The sequence below is a fragment of the Chroicocephalus ridibundus genome, chromosome 2 (assembly GCF_963924245.1).
Source record: "Chroicocephalus ridibundus chromosome 2, bChrRid1.1, whole genome shotgun sequence".
In the NCBI taxonomy this organism is placed as follows: domain Eukaryota; kingdom Metazoa; phylum Chordata; class Aves; order Charadriiformes; family Laridae; genus Chroicocephalus; species Chroicocephalus ridibundus.
In genome coordinates, this window is record NC_086285.1 from 142,014,865 (window position 1) to 142,039,178 (window position 24,314).

Below are 24,314 nucleotides of genomic sequence, written 5' to 3' on the forward strand. Positions count from 1 at the left end.
TTTCCTACTGTGACATTTCTTACTCATCTGGCATTGGCCATGTTCAGATATTCAGGTTGGCAGCTGGTCTCATCTGGTGGAATGTGTCTGTTTTCCAATATCTAATCTAAATTTTAGATGGCATAGCTGGATTCCCTTTGTAAAGGAAGGAAGGAAAGAGGGAAGTCACTATCCTTAGTGTGTCGTAGTGAATGCAACAAAGATAATGCTCATAACTGCTCCTTACAGAATTTTCAGAAATTGTTTCTGAAGAATTCCTATCCAATAGCAGATTTTGGTGTCTGCCTTATAAGGGAGAAAAACAAAAGAGAAAATTAATAGGAATCCCAGCGATTGATGTATGCAGATAATATTTGCTCCCAAAAAGTCTTTTATAAAGATATAGGATGGTTCGGAACACTTTTTATTTTGGACAAAGTTTTAAAGAGCTACAACCGTTAATCGTCTGATTTTCAGGGTCAAAATTATTAATTTCTAAATGTGACTTGAGCCTTCAAATTCTTGTAAGGTGCCTTCAAGTCAACTACTTGAAAACTGAAACACTTGAGCTCATATGTAAGTTAAGGTTTAAATATCTTCCATCATGACACACGTAAACTAGAAACTTGTCTTGTGGTGACAGTCTAGGAATGGTGTACAAGAAAGTCGTGCTACCTGAGTATTTAATTGTTTTTACTTCCATGAGCGGTGTGGAAGAAATGGATCTTTAGAAGGTAAGGTGTTGCCTTGCCCAACACTGAGCTAAGCTAAAACCGTATGTCTCTGTGCCTAAAGGCATTATCCTTATTCTCTCACAATGTTGTCCAATAAGGAATATAATAATTATCAAAGAATCCATAAGAAATTATGTAATAATTTCTCCAGAGTGAATCTTCTGGTGCTGCTTTTCAAATGCTTTCGAAACTTATTTAAAACATGCCCAAGTCATATTTGACCATTCAGAGGGAATCTAATGATCGACAGCATTCAGTGCAACTAATAGACTCAGTACTGGAGTTGGGGAGAGGAGACTGAGGGGTGCAGGGAGGTGGGAAGGTAAGGCATGGGATTATCCTGTTGCGCTGCTCGCTATTTGTGATGAAAGAGTCATTGCTGAAACCAAGCAGTCATTCTCCCAGTGTTCCTGTAGTTCTTTCATTGTCTGCTAAATATACCAAGTTAATCCTAATTCGTGAGTCTGAAAATTCACTGCTGAATTCTTCTGTCCTATTTACCTAATGAAACAACACTTGCATGGTCTCTGTGTATGTCCTCTAATTTTAGAGTCTTTTAGCTAATTCCACAGAAGATGGACAAAGAAGTGTCAAAGATAATTATGTTTCTACAAATTGCATGAAAATGGCCAGTGGAAACAGATCCTACAAGCTCTAAAAAGGGATAATAGAAACTCATACCTTCTTAGGCATTAGCTAACCTGTGGAGTGGGGGGAAGTGCCCTTTCAAATGCACCAATTGCTGGAAAGATTCAGTTGTAGCTTGCACTGTCTCAGACTACAAAGTCAGTCCACTATGAGTCAAAACCAGTAAAAGAAACTAGGCTTCATTAGCTCCAGCACGGAAAACTATCATTTAATAATACTGAGCTCAACACCTTATTTTTCAGACATAGAATCCTTATTTGTACTCTGATATCTAAGGTTGAAAAATAACCTTTGAATCTAAAATGAATTTTGTCATCCAGTCTTGAAGTCTGTTATATACTTTTACAGACAGCTAAAAAAATTGAGTTTTCATGTTTTGGTGTTTGTCTAACACCTGATTTGTCTGTGTTTCTCAAAAATCTGTTTTTTATATAGACTAGAGCAAGATATCTCTAAAGTAACAAACAAATCCTTAACTTGGTTCTTGGACTAGCACTTCATTCCTCTCTTCCCTTTCCCTTTAAAATTAATTAATACCCCATCGACAGTCATCATATGAAGATTTTTATTTCTGTTTCATTTTGTGTTCCTCACCCATACACACAAATTCAATTGCTAGATCCATATAGGTGTCTCATAAGTGCCTAATCTGTTTTTGCTCTACAAATTGAAATAGTGTTAATAACGCAAAGGTTCTGCAGTGTAGGTATCTAGTTGTGGGGAAGTTGCTTTTGCATTCCTTACTAGTGAACGGAGATCTGGTTGATAAGATTTAGTGAAATCTATGGTGTTCAATCTGCTTGTGGGAGGAGGTGAGTGACTGCATTTGTATCACTTTCTTTTTTTCTTTTTCTTTTGTTCACTTATTAAACTGTCTTTATCTTGACCCATGTTTTCTCGCTTTTGCTTTTCTGATCCTCTCCCCCACCCTTTGAGGGGGGAGAGCGCGAGTGGCTGGGTGGGTGCTTTGCTGCTGGCCGCAATCAGCCCACCACTGTCATCTGACTAAATCTAATCATCTACTTCGTTAAGTGTGACTGGTAAGATTTCCATTGAGTGTAACAGTGGACTGTCTCAGTGTGCAGACACTGATGATATAGACATCCAAATTAAGGTGAGATGTTTCTCAACCATTATATCTGTGGCATTCTGGGTAACAAACAGTTTGTGTTCAACATGGTTAAAGGCAGGTCTTACTGTTTTCTTTCCTGTAACTTGTCTGTTGACCTGTCACAATAATACCAGAAATCTTTTTGTGGCTTTTTCATGTGACCTGGACACTACCTACTTGCCTGAGAAGCATACATTGATCATAGAATCATTTAGGTTGGATAGAACCTTTAAGATCATCGAGCCAAACTGTTAACCTAGCACTGCCAAGTCCATCATTAAAACACGTCCCTCAGCACCACATCTAGATGTCCCCTTCCAGGGATAGCGATTCAACCGCTTCCCTGGGCAGCCTGTTCCAGTGCTTGACAACAGTTTAGGTGAAGAAATTTTTCCTAATATCCAATCTAAACCTCCCCTGACACAACTTGAGGGCATTTCCTCTTGTCCTATCATTTGTTACTTGGGAGAAAAGACTGAACCCCACCTCTCTACAACCTCTTTTCAGGTAGTTGTAGAGAGCGATAAGGTCTCCCTTCAATCTCCTTTTCTCCAGGCTGAACAACCCCAGGTCCCTCAGCTGCTCCTCATAAGACTTGTTCTCCAGATCCTTCACCAGCTCCACGCTGTGTCTCAATTTTTCTCAGTTTCCTTGCATGGTAGTATTAAGATGTGTTATGATGCAGTCTTTCCGTGTAGTTAAGTCTCATAAAGCTGTCATCGTGGTTTTTCTGTAGCCTTCTGAACATGTGCTATAACCCCTTCATATCTCTTCAGAATGCAGATGCTTAGCTCATTTTCACAGTTTGTGGTAACTTTTTATTGCACCAAGCAAATTATTCATCTTTACTTTCAAGGCCTTTCAGAAGTGATCTTTCCTGGCATCATTTATTCATTACCAAGATGTTGATCCACCTCCGATTAATCCATTTTGCTAGCCTTCTTCATCCAATCTTGTCTTTTCAAGCAAATAGCTTTGTGCCTTCTCTCGGGATTCAAGTTATGCAATGTGTGTTGGTTGGTACATCACATCTGAATATTTGCCTTTGGGTTGTTATTTAGAATGTGTTTATTTGTGGTTTGGGTTTTTTGTTTGTGTGTTTTGGTGTTTTTTTATGGGCAGAACTATGCGTACTGTTCACAAAGACTGGCATCTAGAAGCCATGTAGATAAAGATGCAACCCATCTGTAAGCTTCTCTGACTGTCATGGACTGCAAAAAAAGTAAGTCTGAGTTTGTCTGAAAAAGTTTGTACAAATGTAGGCTCTGTTGTGCAACTGAATTCATCACAAGAACTTCATCCCCAAAGCTAGTCTGCTTAAAAATATATGTTAGTGTGCATAATTTATTTATGTAGATCATTTCTCTGTATAGTTAGGGAACACAAATGTATCTAAAGTATTTTGGTTAGGACAGTATATAATGTAAAAATTTAGTGCTCTGCTTAACACCTGAAGTTGTCTTACTCTTTCTGGATGTAAATTCCTAATGTAGGTACCTAACTTCAGAAAATGTCAACCCTTCCTGCCAAGCTTCTTCCAAGATCTGGCTGGAGGTTTTCATAATTATAATCTTCTTTTGCAAGCCATTAATGACCAGAGAAACTCATAATTAGACAAATACATGACATAATTTAAATTGGTTTGTCATTCACTGGGTGATCACAATACTTGCAGCCTGCTTTTTTCATTATATCATCTTGGAGCTCTTTACACTGTCCATAAATAAAAAAGTGTATGGGGAGGGAAATTAGAAACACAAAAGTGTTTTTGCTTGAAACATAGAAATGACTCATGCAATACTATATTGATGGTTTATGGTGCAAAGAATAGAGGTTCCAATTGTTTGCTCCAACATCACAACTGAGTTAGACCCTTCCAAAAAAACCCAAAACCACAAATGTTTTTTCAAACTTAGGAGAAAAGAAGACAAATCAAAGCCATGGTACTTTCTGCTTAAGCATTTGGTCTAAACTGAAGCCTCAGCACAAAATTAGTACTTTGTCTCAGTTTTCCTGAAGGATGATGACTTTGCCCATGTGGGAAATGGTCAAGCGCATGGATATTTAACTGAGAGTAAACACAGAAAATGAAACACATTCAGATCAAGGGTTGAGATGGGTAATCATCATCTCATAATTCTGAAAGAATAGATAAGTGACATCACAGGTCCAGCAACCGCTACCTTTGATGATTCTGTCAAATTTGAAATGATATTCCATGATTGGATCACAGTGGGTATAGTGTTGTATCCAAGTTACAAACCTGCATTGCAGATGAGGGTCTGGACCAGATGCAAGCAATAGAGGTGTATTTCCCATTAATGATAATAAAATAGTACCTGCATGTGTAGCAATAAAGTGTTTGATTCTGCTACCCAAATCTGAAGCAGGGCTCTAGCACAGCTAGTGGGCTTTGCTTCAGATTTATATATGCATTCTAAAGACAGCTCTGCTGATGATCTCAGTTAGGCATAGTTTTAATAATCTAGTGGAAAATAATTAGCCTATTTTTTAGACAAAAAAAGGTTGTTAGGTGGGTTAGGAGCTGCAAAGAAGCTGTAATGCTGACTGTTGGTCCATTATCTGAAGTATAGTGTATAATTTTGCTTGCCTCTATTCATGGAAGGTGATTCCAAACTTCAGTAGGAGAAGAAAAGGCTAGGAGAAGGATCAGAAAAACGAAAATTATGTTAGGGAGAAGACTGAAATGGCTTGGACAGGTTAACTAAAACGTGAGAAGGTGTTTCGTCATCAGGAAAGGCATTTAAAGTAAAAGACAGTTGCAGCACACGAACAGATGTGTGTAAAGTAGCATGAATATGTTTAGACTTAGAATTAGAAGTAGTTCTAAAAATATTCCATTAAAATATTGGGATAAGAAGACATCTCCTTATCACATAATGCTATTCATAGGTGTACTAAATTACATGTTTACCTGTCATAAGAGGGAACAGAGCACAGGGCATGAGGGGCTTCCTTCGCAGGTTTACGTTTCCTTTCAATATCTGCTGCTGCTCAAAAAACTGGGAATTTTTGAACTGAGGTGTATCTATAAAAGAGTTTAGTAGTTTTCAAACTAAAATAGTGTCACTGTATTTCTGGATTCAATCTTTATATTGCTAAGTTCCTGGTATTCTTCTGGATTCATAAACATTATGCTATTAGTTTTGAAATAAACATCTGTCCATGTGCTATATGGCATATACTCAAAAGTTGCCCATGTGAAAGCATGTAGGTATAAGACTTGGATTTTCAGTTTTATCAGATTTGGGACTATGGCAGTGTTTGTAATTTTTTTTTTAATATATATTTTTTGTAGTCAGCTTGCACATGGATATACTTCATATAGAATTTATATGTAGTGTTATATATTTGCTGCCTTTCCTATGACCTATCATGAACAAGAAATACTTTGGCTCAAATGGGTTTTGGTGGGCTGTTTTTGGGGGCGGTGGAGGGCCCTTGAGACATATTTCCTCTAAAAGTGAAATATGTAGATGGCATCTGATGAAATCAGTATTGTTGTTCCTGCCAACTTCTTTTTTCATTCTGCAAGCCCAATAATAACTCACTGAGGATTGGTGTGTTTTGTATGTTTTAATTAAAGCTAATTTAATCTTGGGCTGGATTTATTGCTGAACAACTAATTCCTTAACACTGGCTGGAGACCTTGCCATTAAAAAAATGAACTATACTGCCTTCATGCATTCCAGAACTGGTGCCCAGTGTTTTGGAAGGCACGATGCCAAAAACTTATATATATATTATTTTTTTTTAGCTTTTCATGGAGGAAACCCAGCTGTGTCTTCTCAAGGGTGATGGTTGCCGGGGTTTTTTTCAGGCTCTGACCATAAATGTAGACATAAATATACTCTGAGCAGACTAACTGGAGCTAATAATTTTATTAAAGGGTAGATCTGTCTTGTAAATATACATCTGGCATACAAATAGCATGTGTAGATGAAATTGAATAAGCACATTTGGAAACACAGCCAGAAAAACCTCCTAGAGAATGTGCATTGGAGAATCTATGTAGTTCATAAATGATTTGTGGAAGAAAGTGTCCAGCTGAACTCTGTTATAGTTCTCCCATACAAAGAATAATGATGTAAGCTGATCATGAAATGTAACATGTTAGTAAGTAAATGCAGGGCAATGTTTCTTATTTATAAAACTCTCCAGCAGAAGAGAAACGCAGTGATGCTGCTGTGCATGCAATATTTCATTTCTAATATCCATTAAAATTCTTCCAAGTTACACATGCGCTAATACAGACCTATCTGACAGACTACTAGAAATATGAATTCAGCTTCTGAACGACCTCTGAATCCTTTGGAGCCTAATGTCCGGGTTCGCTCGCCTCAGTAGGATGCGATGAGCTGCGCGGATGTCCCATCCCTGCGCCTGGGGAGGGGCTGAGCACCATGGACAGAGACTGGCAAACCCGGGAAGCGCTGGTTCCCTGAAGGAAGGAGGAGAAGTGACTTCGCCAGTGACCTTCCAGGTCAGAGAGATCAGGAAAACTCTTAGTGCTGAGATCCTCAGCCACCGATTTGACAAAATGGATGCCCTTTTCACGGATTCCAAAAAGTCCGGTTCATCTTGATTAAGGCCTGTCATCAGCCACCGTTGGTCTTTGTTTCTCCGCAGCGTTGATACTTCTCAAAAGACTACCTTATAGTTACCTGCCTGCCAGACAGCTCTTATGGGTTTCATTCTCTGTTTATTCTTACAGAGATGCAGAGGAATTTCCTCATACTCCACTTTCAAAATGCCTCGTTTTTGGAGATGGCCAAATTCTTCAGCTATTATGGTTGAGCAGTGTACAATAGGTCATAGAATTCTCTATATAATAGTTTATAAAATCTCTGTGGTGTTCAGATATTGTGTTAAATTCGTCTTAAAGAGGTCTAAACATTTAATCTCTGATTGTCTGTCAAGAGTCATAGCTTTTTCCAGGAGCTCCATTAAAATAAAATACTATATAATTTTTTTCTGTCTGTTTTTAGGTGTATCCAAGCTTATTTATGTACAGTAGGGTCAAGATATCTTGAACAGAGACTTCATAAATGGGTCATGCAGTCCACTTGTTTCTTCCACCATAATACTTGCATATCATTTATTTTGAACATCAAGATACAAGTGTTAGTATCTGGAGATCTGCAATGTGGCAGAGTATAACAGTGCTTTCTCAAACATACCTTTGATGTGGTTGTCAGATTGTACACTGGGAGAGCTGAATTTCAGATACTGTGAAATACTGTGAATTCAGGTACTACGACTAATACAGCTGAGATGCTTAATTCTCACCAGACTGAAGGAGACAGTTGCATGGGAAGGAACTGCATTGAAAAAACCTTCAAAAAAGAGAGGATGGTTGCTATCTCAACGTTGTGTGGTCTCTGAAAGATTCACGGTACATTTTTCAGAATCTGTCCTTCCATCTTTCTTTTACATTCTTTATTTGCCTCAGGCTTTGAATGACAGAAGAACTAAAGAATGACTTTAAGCTTTTTGTACTTTGTCTTTAAGTAAGTCGGACAGAAGGTATAATCCACATGTGTAGCCCCAGCAAATGGTATCATTAGGAAACAGAGATCTTGCAAGCATGAGGTGTATGTGTGCACCATTGAGAGAACGGATAATGAGCTTTCCAGTTTTTGGAGGTAAATGACATTATTTCCAACGGATCATTTTGTATTAATATTTTTTAACAGGCCAGTGTCAAAGAATCTTCCAGAACTGTAGGTTTGTATAGGAAAATCATTATGAAATATAATATTAAAAATGTTTGCTGTGTTTGCTTGGTTTTTTTTTCTTCATTAAAAGTTAGCTATGCTGGAGTTAGAAATTAAAGCCTGCAGTATGAACCCTTGGGTGTCTGTTTTGTTGATTCTCCAGGAGGGATTGATAGAAGACTCGTTAAATTTATGTTACTTCTACATTTTAGGGGTTCTATGAGAAATATCTTTCTTAGTACATAATTCAGCTTTGTGAACAAAGGGAGAAATTATTTTTTTCTGAAGCATCAGAGAGTGACCACAACTGCAGATAGGATTTTGAGTGGGATAAGATATGTTAGTGTCATTTTGGGTTCCCTAAATTTGGGTCAGACCATCTTAATATAGTCACATTTAAGAATAAAAGGTTACAATAACAAAAACTTATTTGAATATATACACTACCAGAAAAACTTTTACATTTATAGCTTTTCACAGTAGTTAATGATGCAAATTTTGAAACTCCTCAATTTAATTATAGACTTACTACTTTTCCTGCTTCTTCATTTAAATTTCTGCTTTGAGTATCATATTTCCAAAAGACATAGTACAGCTTTCCTCAGAACATATTTATGTATCACGAGTGTATTTCCAGATGCAGAAAATTGTTAACTAGTTGACCATACTCTGATGATTCATAGCTCTTTCTATGCAAAATATTTTTAATTGCTGTAGTTTTGGCACTGGTCTAATTAGCAGAAACTATCAACTTAACAGAGACCTTTCTCCTGTGGTAGGACATGGCCTTGTTTCTAGTTGTACCAAGCTTGTATTTTTGTAGTTATCGGCATTTGACATTTACCAGCAGTGGTGCAACATCTCCTGTGTTTCAGCGCAGCATGCCAGAGGATTGTTATGTGTCTCGTGCTAGTCAGAGAGCATGGTTTTCAATGAAGCTGTGTCGCACAATGTTATCTTATGATAAGGAGGCGGTTAAAACAAAGAACCACCATATTAATGTACTGTATCCGAACTTACTGTTCATTCTTTGTTTGCATTTCTTTCCATGGAATTTATATTCTTATTTGAAAACCTTAATGTCACTGCCATGGAGGCTTCTCCATATTACCAGTGAAGATTATGTGGGATCCTTATTTTATGATCTATTTCTTTTGAGTATTATTACTGTTTGGAATGAAAAAATTAAAATAATGTTTCCTGTCTTTTGACTTGACTTGAGCATATGGAATGCATTGTAGTGCAGTTTAATATGAAAATTAATGAAGTGAGCTGAAATATACTACTGATTATATCTTTAAAAGTATTTGAACCTTCAGAACATTATATGCCTAATCAGAAAGCCTGAAGTCTTTACTAATTCGCTTTTATAATGCCTCTCTGTTCTTGCACACGATTGACATGCTTCAGTAATGGGAGCAAAAAGGTAACAAACAGAGCCAGGACTAGAGTCAAAGGCCAGTAATTTTAGCCCTGTTCTGACTGCCATGACCTCACTATGAAAAAACACGAGACGCTACTTCTAAAAACTTGATACAAAAAGACTGAAAAGGCAGAAAGGAGGATCCAGAAAACTATAGGCCTGTCAGTCTGACCTCGGTAGCAGGGAAGGTCATGGAGCAGATCATGTTGAGTGCCATTACAAGTCATAGAATGGACAAGCAGGGGATCAGGCCTAGTCAGCATGGGTTTATGAAAGGCAGGTCCTGCCTGATGAACCTGATTTCCTTCTATGACAAGATGACCCGATAATTGGATGAGGGAAAGGCTGTGGACATTGACTTTCGAAAAGCATTTGACACTGTCCCCCATAGAATTCTCATGGAAAAACTGGCAGCTCATGGCCTGGATGAGCATACGATCTGCTGGATCAAGCACTGGCTGGATGGGCGGTCCCAAAGAGTGGTGGTCAATGGAGTTAAATCCAGCTGGGGCCGGTCACAAGTGGTGTCCCTCAGGGCTCGGTGTTGGGACCATTTATGTTTAATATCTTTATTGATGACCTCGATAACGCCATAGAGTGTATCATCAGCAAGTTTGCAGATGACACCAAGTTAAGCGGGAGTGTTGATCTACATGAGGATAGGGAGGCTCTACAGAGAGACTTGGATAGATTGGACCGATGGGCCAGTGCTAACGGTATGTGCTTCAACAAGGCCAAGGGCCGGGTCCTGCACTTGGGCCGCAAGAACCCCATGCATCGCTCCAGGCTTGGGGAAGTGTGGCTGGAGAGCTGCCTGGCAGAAAAGGACCTGGGGATTCTAATTGACAAGCGGCTGAACATGAGCCAGCAGTGTGCCCAGGTGGCCAAGAGGGCCAATGGCATCCTGGCTTGTATTAGAGTGTGACCAGCAGAAGGAGGGAGGTGATTGTCCCCCTGTACTCAGCACTGGTGGGGCAACACCTTGAGTATTGTGTCCAGTTCTGGGCACCTGAATAAGAGAGAGATATTGAGGTGCTGGAGCGAGTGCAGAGGAGGGCAACGAAGCTGGTGAAGGGCCTGGAGAATAAACCTTATGAGGAGCAACTGAAGGAGCTGGGACTGTTTAGTTTGAGGAAGAGGAGGCTGAGGGGAGACCTCATCATTGTCTACAACTACTTGAAAGGCCATTGTAGAGAGGTTGGTGCTGATCTCTTCTCACAGGTAATTAGCGATAGAACAAGAGGGAATGGGTTCAAGCTGCAGCAGGGTAGGTTTGGGCTGGACATTAGGAAAAAATTTTTCACAGAAAGAGTGGTCAGACACTGGAATAGGCTGCCCAGGGAGGTGGTGGAGTCACCATCCCTGGATGTGTTTAAGACTCGTTTAGATGTGGTGTTAAGGGATATGGCGTAAGGGAGACCTTCGTAGAGTGGAGTTGATGGTTGGACTCGATGATCCCAAGGGTCTTTTCCAACCTAAATGATTCTATGATTCTATGACTATGAAAGGCTACGTGTGAAAGGGAAAAACAGGGGCCAGATTTATGTTTAGGTTATCTGCCTGTAAACAAGAGATATTTCTCAGCAGCAAGTCTGTGAGTAAAGTAGCCCCTTTTCCACAGTTTTACAGGCCAGATTTCTGTCAGCCAGTTCTCCTGGCCGTAAGGGTTCATTCAGGTTGTGCCTCTCTGTACCCCTCAGCCCTGTTCAGAGAGCTGAACTGAGATGTTGACACAGTTTCTGTGTGCGTGACCTGGGGCTGGGTTGAGCTCCTTGTGCTCTACCCACAACATGTACAGTTTATGCTGGATCAAACACAGTCCGGCCATATTTGTCAAGTGTTTCAGATTCAGAAAGTCTTAGGAAACACAAAACCAAAGTAAACACATGTAGAGAGGCAAGAATCAGCCAGATGGTGACTGAATATTTTGCGGTAGCTGAACCCTTGTTTTCCATGTAAATGTTGAGAGGAAAGAACAATGTATACTGTTCTTAATCCTGGATTAATTGGAAATATTGAATAGTAAAAGAGCTAGTAGTCCCTCTTCTGGAAATATTTTAGCTTAGCCTGCGGTGTATTACTGTACCCTTCAGTTTTGTTTTGTACAGCTTCTGAGCTGACCTCCTCTTGAACTGAGTGATTAAGTTACTTAGGGTGAAAACCTATTCAAAGTGAACGGTGCAAATTGTATAAGGAAAACTTCAAGATCCAAAATTAACACAATTCAAGCACAAACTTGAGAATAATATGAACACAATCTGTTTTCTGCAAAATGGGCTTGATATTTTAAGAAATACCTTTCAAAATTGTTAACCTTCCCAGCAAAGTGGCAGTTTTTGTACTTCCCTTGTAATAACTGATGGAGTCCAAACATTTGAAAAAAAACACGTGAGGAGGAGAGCATGTAAAGGAACTCGCTGAGGTGAGTTTTCTATGCATTGTGTAGCTGTTCTGCAGTGTGTGAATAGGAATTTTTGGAAATAAGAACATTTTCAAATGAAAATATTTGTAATTTTCTGGTTTAGTGTTAGAGAATTCCTTTCATTTAATGAATGAGTCTCTTAAATATAGAGAATTTTGCAGATCTTCTTAACCAGGATTTATAGACCTCTTCCAATAGTGCTTGTAAAGAAAATACCTGACTCAGCATTCAGTACTGAATCTTGTGTATTTCCTTTATGCTTGGCCACACAGAGGTAATTTCATTTCAATTATATTGTTATAATTAATCTGTGGCTGAAGTTATACTGACTTTGCTGGTTCTTTTACTTTCTGGAGAGTAAAATAAATCATCCTTGCAACATGCTTTTTTGCAAGACTGGAATATCTGTGTGAGTAGTAGTCTACTCATGAGTCATGATTTATTTACAAAGTTATTGTTTCTTTTTTGGTTTTGTTCATAAAACGGTTACAATGGAAGAGCTTTCTAGTGCTGAACAAGCCTCAAAAACCTCTATCTCCTTTTCTCTACTTTTTTTTCCCGTGCTTACTTTTGCCTGGATAGGGTCATGCAGTTCTCTCCTGTGCTGTTTTTATTCTCCTCAGGCACATCCTTCTGTGTTGCTCTTGGGTCAGTGTCTTCTTTTATATTTATTGATCATGTGAACATGGATGTTTCAAAGAGCTTCCTGGTTCACGATAATGGTGCGCTAAGAGAACAAAGCAGAAGCAATGATCAGTAGATATGCTAATTAAAAGGCAAAAGAGCAATGAAGTCCATTTCTGCCTAAAAGAAGGCATCAGAATTTTTGAATAGATGTATTTTAAAATTTCCCCTCCCCCCTCCTCTCCTCCCCTCCTTCCTCTTCTCCTCTCCTCCCTTCCTCTGTCTCTGTTAAAAGACGATTTCTTGGCGTATTCCAAGACTTTCTAAGAAAAAGACAGATGCTGTCCTCTATAGCTAATCAATGAAGGTAACTAGTAGGTCTGTGAAGTTAAATCCTAACCAATTTAGTTTATTCTCCATCTCAACACAGAAGTGAAATACTTTCCGTTTCTGGCCCAACAGCTTTATGTAACAACAAAAAAAGTTAATACCTAAGGGATTAAAAAACCCCAGGCACCTAAAGACAATGAACTCCAGAATTATTTTTTTTTTGTTTAAGAAATTAGAAGAAAGCAGACTGAAGGGGCCCCATTCAAACCAAAATTATAGGTTTTGAACTGTTTGTAAGAAATAACCATCTGACTGCCTGGAGCCCTGGCAGTCTCAAACCCATCTTTGTCAGGGTGAGGGTGAAACAATGGTGCATCCTCCTGTGAGGACTGGCTATTAAAAAAATGTTTGGAACCACTGATGGTGACAACCTAGAAACATGGTAGCTGATGCCATAGATTGTATCTGTGACCCATTTATTTCTGCTGGTGACCAAGACTCAGAAGAAAGTGTGAGGATTTTCATGAGGCAATAGATGAAAACCCTTCCACAGTTCTTCCTGATACTCAATGTACACTAGTTGGCTTGTGCTCTAGGTTTTTGTAAATGAAGGTGGCTTTTTTCTTGCTCTTAATAAAATTGTAGACTTTTCCTAATAAAAAAAATTGAATGCAGAACAGTTTTATCTTCATATAGTGAAGTAATTCCATTTAACTTTCCATAGGGCTGGCCTTTGCGGTCCTGTCTTCAGTCCATCCGGTTTTTGGTTTATATGGCTCTTTCTTTCCTGTCATTATTTATGCCACATTTGGAATGGGACATCATGTTGCAACAGGTAAGTGTCTATTTGCTAAAAACATTTTCAGAAATAAGGAATTGGAAGCCAAAACTTTTCTTTTTTGTTATAAGATCAATGGAAGGAGAATTATCTAAGACTAAACAGAAATAAGATGTTTTTGTGCTTCTTTTTACAACTATTTTTTGTGAGTTTAAGTACTTTAAAGAGCCTCATTAAGAATATACTAGAGTTTCTCCTGCCATTATAATTTAATATTGCATTGACACTTCCTTTGTAAATGTAGTTTACTAAAGGCTTTTTTATTTTAACTCTACTTTAGAAATCTGCTTCAGGCTAAAATTTTAACAAAGGGTTCAGCCAACAAGATACATGCAAACAGGAATGAAAAAGGCTCGACTGCTGCTTAAACTGTAGAAAACATACATTAGTTCCCACCTGTCTAAACCACAAAAAACCCTGCATTTCTCAGAAAAAAAAGGCTTTCTGTGCCTACTACCTGCTATAGTATTAAAGCTAGAGATTCGCTCAATGGGTTCAGTACAACTCCTGTCCACTTGCAGAGTAATTAGGTAGGCAGTAAAAGCTGCGTCCTGGGTGCTATGCTAGTAGTTATGAGTTACTTGTTTACCCTCAGCAAAGCCAACAGCAGCTGCAAGAGTTGAATGACCTCCTAATGGTTGGTTGCAAGGTTGAATGACCTCCTAATGGTTTGACGAATGCTCTGACTCCAAAGAACCCAAGTTATAAACCAAAGTTGGAAATAATACCCATGAGATTGAACCACAAATTATTTGTTGTGCAGAAGCGGGCACTCAGTGGCCTCTCAAGTTTGCAGGAAGGATGAGACAGGCCCGGTAGTAAAGCGTGATAGGACCGGGTGAAGGGAAGCAGCCTTTGTGGTCATCAGAAGATTTAAGCAGGGAGGAGGTGTGTTTTCCTTGTGGAGGAGAAAAACTCCTGAAAGGAAGAAAGGTGGTTCTGGGTAATCGCACAAAAAATTAACTCTGCAGAATCTGATTGCTCAAGTGTATGCACTGACAAATGTTTTAGTAAGAAGTTAGCCACTATTTTGATCACCTTTTTTGTTCAAAAACATTCAAGGAAATTACTAAAAATTGCTGAACAGCTATAACTTTTCTTACAACAAAAGGAAGGCTGAAAGATTGTTTTTCGTAAAGGCACAGAAACTATTGGAGCCTTTTGATGCTTGTGGATGCTGTTACTGACTTGATGCTGTAATGAGTGATGGAATGTACTCAGCTCATGTAAGAAAGAGAATCATTCCAAAAAAAGCGAAAATTTAGAAACTGGAAAATAATTTTGACACTTGAGTAGAGATATATTAGTATACTTTTTTTTGAACATTTTTTTTCTTAAACATATTAAAACATATTCAATTAAAAATTAATAATGTCTCAGTGCATTGTCAGCAGCTTATTGGTGTAAGATTATTAGGAAGACAAGAATCCATTGCATATGTAGGAAAATAAATAAAGAAATATTTGGCTGACATAAATTCTAGTAATGAAAACAAATGATAAAATGGGTAAGTACAAGCAGCTAAGTCTGATGTTTTGTCCTTGGGAGAGAATATTATTCAGAGAACAATTTGCTGAGAGTCCCATAACTCCACAGCCACAGATTCCTGCACATTCTCTGGTGTGCAAACCTGTTGCTTTCACAGGTGTCTATTAGAGAATTTGATCTTAGGAAAAAAAAAGAAACAAAACAGTTCTCTTGCTGTCCTGAAGATTTTTTTAAATAAATGTGTGTGACATATGTTGTTGATCCTCTCAGTAGAAATGCACTGTCTCATGCACTTATTCCACCAGCCTCAGTTAAGGAATTATGGTGCGCAGGCTGAACTGGAGCTATACCACCTGCCTCAGATCCTCAAATGCTCTGAAATTCCTCATGTACATTGGTGACAAATCTCTTCACTTACCAGCATTAGAGAAGCGAAGCGAAGCGAAGCGAAGCGAAGCGAAGCGAAGAGAAGAGAAGAGAAGAGAAGAGAAGAGAAGAGAAGAGAAGAGAAGAGAAGAGAGAAGGGAAAGAATATTTTGGTTGAAAGGGACCTACAACAATCATCTAGTGCCTGACCTAGATGGGATGACCAAAAGTTAAAGCATATTGTTAAGGGCATTGTCTAAATGTCTCTTAAATGCTTGAAAGGCTTGGGGCATCAACCATCTCTCCAGGAAGCCTTTTCCACTGTTAGACCACCCTCTTGGTAAACAAATGCTTCCTAATGTCTAAATTAAACCTCTCCTGGCGCAGCTTTGAATCACTGCCACACATGCTGTCACTGGAACCCAGGGAGGAGAGATCAGCGTCTCCCTCTCCACTTCCTCTCCTGAGGAAGCTGTAGAGAGGTTGCCCCTCAGCCTCCTTTTCTCCAAACTAGACAAACCCAAAGTCCTTAGCTGCTCCTCATAGGACATTCCTTCCAGCCCTTTCACCAGGTCTGTTTCCCCCCTCTGGAAGCATTCAAGGACCTTCACATCCTTCTTAAATTTTGGACCCAGAACTTTAGGCCCAGGTAGAATGTGTATCATAATTCAAAAAAGAAAATGTGGTCAAAAAACTCCTTCATAGCTCAATGGGAAAATTAAGGTGACTGTCACAGGGAAGAGTTTGGCACTTGAAAAATAGAAAGCTTGACCAAATGAGGTGAGCAGGAAAGCCATGAAATGTGGTAGGTCAAAAATATACAGGACATTTAGAAGGCTAAAAGGAGGAATGTGAAGGGTGCCATATGATCAAACTGATAGTTAAAAGTTCTTTAAATACATCAAAATAGGACACTGGGAAGGAAACTGGTGGGTACCTTTCTGACAAGGGTATAACAAGGCCATAGGACTGTCAATTTACCAGTGCAGTTGCAATGTCAGGAGAGCTCTGTAGGAAATCCTGGGAACTGCAGACCCATCTTTCACCCTTATTATAGTCTATAAGGAAAAATAAGAATACTGGTAAGATATATAAAATCAAAGTCTGTCGGAGAGGAGTTAATGTGACTCCTGTAAAGGAAAATCTTACCTCACTGATCTCCTAGAGTATTGTATGAGTGTTACTAAGCCCATGGAAAAAGGAAATACTTTGAATATCAGATAACATAATGGTCAAACAGCTACTGATAAGGTTCAACAGCAAAGGTTACTAAAGAAACTAAGTTGCCCTTGTGACAGAAGAAAAGTCTTTTTGTTAATTGTTAGCCAGTTGAAGGATAACAAGCAAAAGGTAGGACTTAGTGATCATTTTTCATGGTGGAGGTGTCCCTGGTGGGTTCCCAAGGTATTCATGCTGGGAAGTTTACTCTGTGAAGGCCAAGGTGAAGGCAGAACAGTATTCACTACATCCTGCAACATTAGATACAAGGAGAGCTCACTGAAACTGGTGAGAGGTCACTTTAAAAGACCTTCCAAGTACAGATTAAAGAAAATACTACAGCAGATGGTGAACTTCTGGAACCTGCTCCCAGAGGACATTGTGGAGGCAGAAAATGCAAGCAGGTTGAAACAGAGATTCAACAAATTCATGAATGCTAGTCCACAAACAAAATCTAAAAGGACTGCATAGGAAATACTCACTAACATCCCTAATACATCAGCTATGGATTCTGGGGAAGCAGCCTGCAGAAAGTGGCCAGGCTTGTGTGCTTTTCCTGGGTAACACTTCTGATTGCCACAGCTGGATGCAGAGTACTGGGCACGATGGACCATTCGTCTGACATAGTGGGGCATTTCTTACGCTCTTAGAGCTCTGTATGATGTTTGTGCTTTTTAATATTGAATTATCATCCTTCTTTATCCATGTGTCACTAGACTTTCTTTACCCCTCTCAGCAAATAAATGTTTCACTCATATTCTACCTCCATTTATTAGAGTGCAGATTTTTTGTTGAGTTTTTGAATGTACACATCTTCTAACTATATTGGGCTAGGTACTATGTATACAGTGTGAATTAATTGCCCTAGAAATTTGAACAGTGAACATTTGGCATCCTCAGACAAAAAGCTGTTTCATCATACCCAGGGTGAGTCAAAAGCATTTGTGATATTTGAAATCATTGTGAATTGTGTTTGAACCTCTTTTGTTAATGTGTCTAAATGAATATGCTCACAAAAAATTTGACATTTAATTCGTATATACAAATAGTATTTTACATTAAGAAATATATGTTACATAAAAAGGTTACCTTAAAAATTGTTCTTAGCATGACAGGCATGCACAAAATGGCACTTTCTCTCATAACGGCCAAGTTTTGAAAAGGAGACTGTGAGTGACGAGTACAGACAGATACAGAATTATTGGTGACTAATGTGTGGCTCTTTTTATAGGAACTTTTGCTTTAACTTCCTTAATATCTGCCAACGCAGTTGAGCGTCTTGTTCCTTCAGTCAGGACTAATTTCACTACAAACAATAATTCAGGACCCTTGGGCCTATCGGAGTTTGAAATGCAGCGGATTGGAGTTGCAGCAGCAGTTTCATTTCTAGGAGGAATCATTCAGGTCGGTGGCGAACGCGTATTCTCTGTGTTAACTGATGCATAGCATTTGTGACAGCTGTGACTTTTGTAATACTTTTTTTTTTTTTCACTTATCTGAGAAAACCTGACCATGGGTCTGGTCTGATGCCCATGAATGATGCAATTAATGTGTTTTAAGAATTTCCTGCTCCTTTGTCGAGATGTAGTGATTGTCTGTATACATGCTCCTAGGGTGTTGCAATACGAAGTAAAACCACATTCAGTCAGCTCTAATATAGTATTCAGTTGCTGTTGGTGCTCCCTTTCCTTCTGCAGAAACAAAACATGAATCAGCTCCTGGTAAGCATTTACATATTCCTGAGGTTTGCTATTGCTCTTGGCTTGAAGAGAAATACTATACGATATCCAATAATTAAAAACAGTAGGGAAAACATCTTTAAATTCTCTTCAGAGTTCACACACCCATCGTTAAAATGAAATAAATTAGTAAAACAGATGTCTTCAAATGATTCTCCAAAGCTTACTCAAATGATCAGAGGTCTTTTAAATTTTTTCTCTTTTGCTATTCTGACCACAAGACCTGAATTCCTTTATCCATTGCCAATTTCTTAGGTCTTCAAAGAAGGCTTCCCTCCTTTCTTGTAAATATTAAAATGGTAGAAATGTTCCAATGCTGGACTGCAACACCTCCTGGGTACCTGGCCTCCCGAAAGAAACTTGGACCCCTGCACTTAGTGCTTTGGATGCTTCTGCCATGCAGGGGATGAGCAAAGGAGCCTAGAATGGGATCTCCAGTGCCCCGCACACTTAGCAGGAACTGGGGCATAGGCTTATGTTAGTCAGTAGGAAATATGAAGAAGCATGGTCATCTCTCTTGCATTTTTTTTCATTCTTTTATTGGTTACAGAATTATGACTTGGGGCAGCAGCATGAGGGAAACCCTACAGACAGCACACGGAGTAGGCCTGATGCTGACTGTGCCTGGCTGCTGCACGTGCTCTCCCATTGCACCGGTGTGTGCAACACAACACTGCACCGTGTGCGGGGTGCTTGTACCAGCAGAATCCTTTGAGCATGCACAGAGCTCTTCACGTGGAAGTGCTCTGCTCACAGACGGACAATTTCATACGTCATCCCCAGAAACGCTTGTGTGTTAAAAGCCAAAACCTCTCAAGCGGGAAGTTGGTGCCTGCATTTGACCTAACTTCAAAAGCCGATGCAGAAATTTTTTGCTTTGCTGCTGCAGAATCCCATTAAATGTGTAAATCCTCCAGACCTCTTACTCTGTCTTTCTGAAAAGTTCTACCTTTCCACGTGCCTTCAACCACAGCACCTGACTTAGCCTATGTTCTGTTTGATCCTGGTTGGGATGAGAAGAACTAGAAAATCCTCTGCCTACACCTTCAAAGCAGGTCTGATTGATAGGGAACCATGCCACGTGCATGGGCTCCTCTCCCAGGTCAGTAATGTCACTTGCATTAGAGTCACACTAATACAGCTGGTGGTTGTTCTGTTGCCACTAGTGTTTCATGTGAGTTTTGTGGCTAAAGACCAGAAGAAAATACTCATTTCCCATACCCTAGAGGAATGCCTTGAAGCTACTGATTCACGATAGTCAAGTGAAAGTCTGGATCAAGGCTGTGATTAAACTTTGCCATCATCCAAGGTGCTGTTAAGCATGGGAATCTACTTTTCTCATCACGATCCCAGTCTCCTGGCTAACAGTTGCTGCAATTCCCAGATAAGGTGACAGGCCACATCTTGCTGGCCATGGAGAACTAAGCCAGTGACTTGCTTCTACCTATCAGACTAAACTAAAAATGAATAGTCTAAACTAGATGAGGTACTCCGGGACAAGAAGGACGTATGTGATGTATTTTTGGGCAATAATTTTTGGTCGAAGACATTCTGAAATACAAAGTAGAATTGTCAACGTAGTTGGGATGGTACTTCTCTGGGAAGGGAGCAGAACTGTGTTACGGTGTCTGCCCATAAAACTGTTTCTTTATTCTGAAAAAAAAATCAAAATGCAGTTCTCTAATCTAGTTACACAAAAACGACTGATGTTATGACTATTCCATACCTTGGGCAGCTTCCACAGGAGGGATGAAATGTCCTTCTCCAAACAGCTGGAAAAACAGCTTGGAAAGTAGGTAAAGACCTGAACTTCCTTGGCCAGAAAAACAATTTGATAGTATTTCTTCCAGTAGTCTGGCTAAGTACACTAATTAGAAAATAATGTTAAAGAAAAAAAAAGGAAAAAGCTTATAAAATAGTGAGTCATAGAGGGAAGGCAAAGGGAAGAGGTGTGGTTTTGAGCCGAACTGCTGTTGGCTGCTTTGTGTTTTGTGAAGACGGTAAGTGCGCATTTGTGTGCGAGGCAAGCTCTGAGCAGCCTCTGTAAGTCTCAGTGCCGTCAAGACATGAAATAAAGTGGAACTGGTTTCTGACCATCAGGAGCTTAAAAGATTTGAAATTTGGGGCTTAGCTGCCTAAACCTCTTCAAGTCATTAATTTCAGATTCCTGAGCATTCATAAAAGAAAGAAGATACTCAGTTGGCCTAAGAGGCATCCTGATGAAGATAACATAGTATTAAAACAGAAAATAACTAAACATAAAATAAAAACTGTAATTACCAAAAGCATTTAATATAATGCATTCACAGAGGCTATTTAATTTTTAAAAGCAGAATGGAAAGTATAATGCAGATTTTTTTTTTTATGTTTATGTAACTGCTACTCTATAAAGATAAACAGGGCATGGAAAGCTAATCAAGTTAATGGAATTATGTCCTGATAATAAATACCTCAGAGGTATTGATGGGGAGAAGAAATGACAGAACATAACAGATGCTTATGGAATGTCTTTGTAATTAGAATTGGGTGATGCCTTTACAGCATGCAAAGATCCTCAAAAAATCACTTTGGGGTAAGATATTTTTTTCCTATTAGTACATTATATATGCAAGAATGCTTGCATAAATATAAGTGTTTATAAAAATCCCCAACATACTAAACTGAAATTCAACATTAAATTTGCTGAATAAATAGAGGAAAGCTGCTTGCAGTTCAAAGAGAGAAAAAAATAATTTTTATCCTAGAAAAAGGTTGTATTCTCTTAAGAACCACAGTACTACAAACTTCAGTTGTGCTACTCCTCTAGAAATGAGAAATGGCTGGTTATTACACTCCAGTCTTCTACACTTTTGCTGCTAAGCTTTTCAGCTACTGTATTTTAAAACCTTACATATAATTACTTGCTAATTTACAGCATTGGAAAGAAAAAAATGTTTCTGGTTTTCTGGGGAACAAATTTACAGGGTCTATTATCGGTTTGCTTAATAATAAAAGAGTACATTTGAATATGCAGTGTGTTTGAGTAAGGCTAATATTCTTGTCCAAAGCTTTGTTTCCCTGTGGGGAAAACTATCCTGCACTATTCTATGTTATACGTAGTTATTCATGAAGTACAAACATGAGTCTTCATTATGTGATAATCAGGAAAATAGTTCATTTTTCTTTCACAGCAGAAATAGCTTCTTGCAGGCTCATATTCTATATCTTGAAAACGACAGCTAGGCCGGATGGGAGTCCTGGTTCCCACAATTATGGTACAGCATGCTATGTGTTAGTCCAGAAACACCACAGAAAGACATCTTTTTCAGGTCTTGGAGTGAGAAAAGCTCACTCCGCACAGCATCAGAAGCTACCAAATAATCTCAAGCCACCCGCAATGAACTTAAGAGCTGTAGTTCGAAAGACCAAAGCCTCCTAATTATAATGTCTATTGAAAAGGGCCCAAAAGAGTTTTAAATTAGTGACTCAGTCAAGATGGACTGTGCGTGTCTGACTGTTGGTCTCCAGACGGTCCATAGGCTTCACTTTTGCAACCTCTGATTTTGAGATACCCAATACAGGGTACAAAATGAGAGGCTCACAGACTGTATTGTTTCCTTCCAAGAGATATTCCCCATTGCTGACCTTATCTTCTTAGCCCATGAAGCAAATGATCAGAAAGAATACCACCACTTTTTTTTTTTTTTTGATTTAATGGTGAAAAAAAGCTGCATCTTACAGAACATGGAGATTTGAGGGGTTTAAAATTCATTCTCCAAAACTGAATTCATGCAGCAGGTAACATGATATCAGCCTTTCAATTACTGTGGACAGAAAGTTTGTGATTAGTGATTTCCAAAGTTCCCGTTATGTGATAAAATTTTTTACTGGCCTTACAGTTAGATTGACTACACAGTGAGAGTGGAATTTTAACAATAACAAACTGAGCACGTTGTCATGGGAAGAAAGTATTGAAAGTGGACAAGAACCAAAAGGGCTTGAAGTAATGAACACAAGGGCTTTGCTTTTTCCAATTACTCATTTCTCTTCTCCTGGATAAATCTTGGAATTCTCTTCTTCTATTTGTCAGGGTAAAATTATGGAGCAGTAAAGACAGCTGAAATAAAAGGTTGGCTTTGTATTATCTTTCTTCTGTTCAAAACTTTAGTTTTAATTTAATTTTTTTCCTGTATTTTTTTTTAGAAATACCGCCTTCCACCACTTCTGTCTAATCACTTGCTTTTATAATTTGTTTCCATGATCTTTTCTCCTTTACTGTGCATTAACCCAAGGCTGATTCACCTCATTCACCTCTCATTCCTCCTGTGTTTTATTTTCCCCTTTCTATGACGGATTCTGATTTCATTCACATGAATTTGATCAACACTGTATACCTGGTAAAAGCAAAATTCATCTGAAGAATATTACTTCTTGATGAGCCTTTTAACATAGTGTGATGTACTGAAAAAGTTGCATAAAGAAACTGTAGCTATGCACCTTTAAAACCATTTTTGTTACTGTGATTGTTCTCTCCCTGAAATATTGCTTCAAAGCCTAGGAACTGAATTTTCAAAAATGAAAAATTCTGGAGGCAATCCTAAAATATGTGAAATTTTTTTTCCTTCTACAGTTTAAGACAAGCCCAGTATTGGTACAAATAACAAAAAGAGAAACCTATTTGCATTTGGCGTTTTTTTGTACTTTACATTTTTACCGTTCTGACACTTCACTGTCAATTTGCCCTGTAGTTTTTCTGCATCAAGAAGGAAGAAAAATCATACAATATGTCAGCAAATAAAGTGGGAAGTCTGCATCATGACCACAGCAAGGATAAAGTAGATTATTAGAAATTTCATTAAGAATATTGAACTTTCTACGTTTTGGTTATTGCTTAGTGGGTGAAAGTTTTTATGGCATAACACAAAGTGATGCGATCACGTGCTGTCAGCTCAGCTTAGTTTCAAGCGGTGTTGATGCAGAAAGCAGTGGCAGCCAAGTGAGCTGCATGTCTGTTCCCCAGCATGGGGGGTTATCTGGAGAGTTGATCTGGGCCGGTATAAATGCGAAAAATATTAAGTATATCTGTCAAGAAAACTCACATGCAATGAGATTTGGAAGGCTTGTTTCAAAGCAACTTTTTGCCCCCTCTTCATCTAAGCAGTTTCTGTATATCACTCATGTTGCGAGGGCAGCAGGAGTTTCCCGTACCAGCTTATGCTGAAAATTACACTCTCCTCCGCAGATGTTTTCTCTTCTGGTTGCTTCATCGTTAGATCTTCACCATGTAGGATATGTGGATGCACCTTCTATTTATTTAACTATAATGTCAATGGAGAGTAGGACGTACATGCTGGTGAAGCATTGACGTTGTTTCTGGAAGTCCTGAACTACCTTCTGCAGTAAGAGATGGGGAACCAGTGTAGGCTGCTGCTTGTTTAATTGAGTGGCTACAGAAATTGTCTACCTGAAACCATACTCATGGTTTGGATGTATTTTACATAACCCACAGTTATAAACAAACAATAAAAATTGTGTTTGAAGTATGCCCCTTTGGTTACTACCTGTGAAGCAGCGTCACATCCCCGTAAAATGCTGCTGATTTAAAATTAAAAAAAAATAAAGTGAAAAAAAAAAAGCAAATATGAGAGTGATGCTGAAGTTGCTAAGTTCTGCAATC

General features: G+C 38.8%; 1 protein-coding gene across 2 annotated transcripts in view; it reads left to right on the forward strand.

Moving 5' to 3' along the window:
* SLC26A7 (solute carrier family 26 member 7) overlaps positions 1 to 24,314 on the forward strand; it is a 74,483-nt gene that overhangs the window by 2,560 nt on the left and 47,609 nt on the right. For both annotated transcript variants that reach the window (XM_063327177.1, XM_063327178.1), the window contains exons 2-3: positions 13,734 to 13,844; positions 18,151 to 18,323. In XM_063327177.1, the coding sequence (XP_063183247.1) occupies positions 13,734 to 13,844; positions 18,151 to 18,323 (284 nt within the window). The remainder of the gene's footprint in view (positions 1 to 13,733; positions 13,845 to 18,150; positions 18,324 to 24,314) is intronic.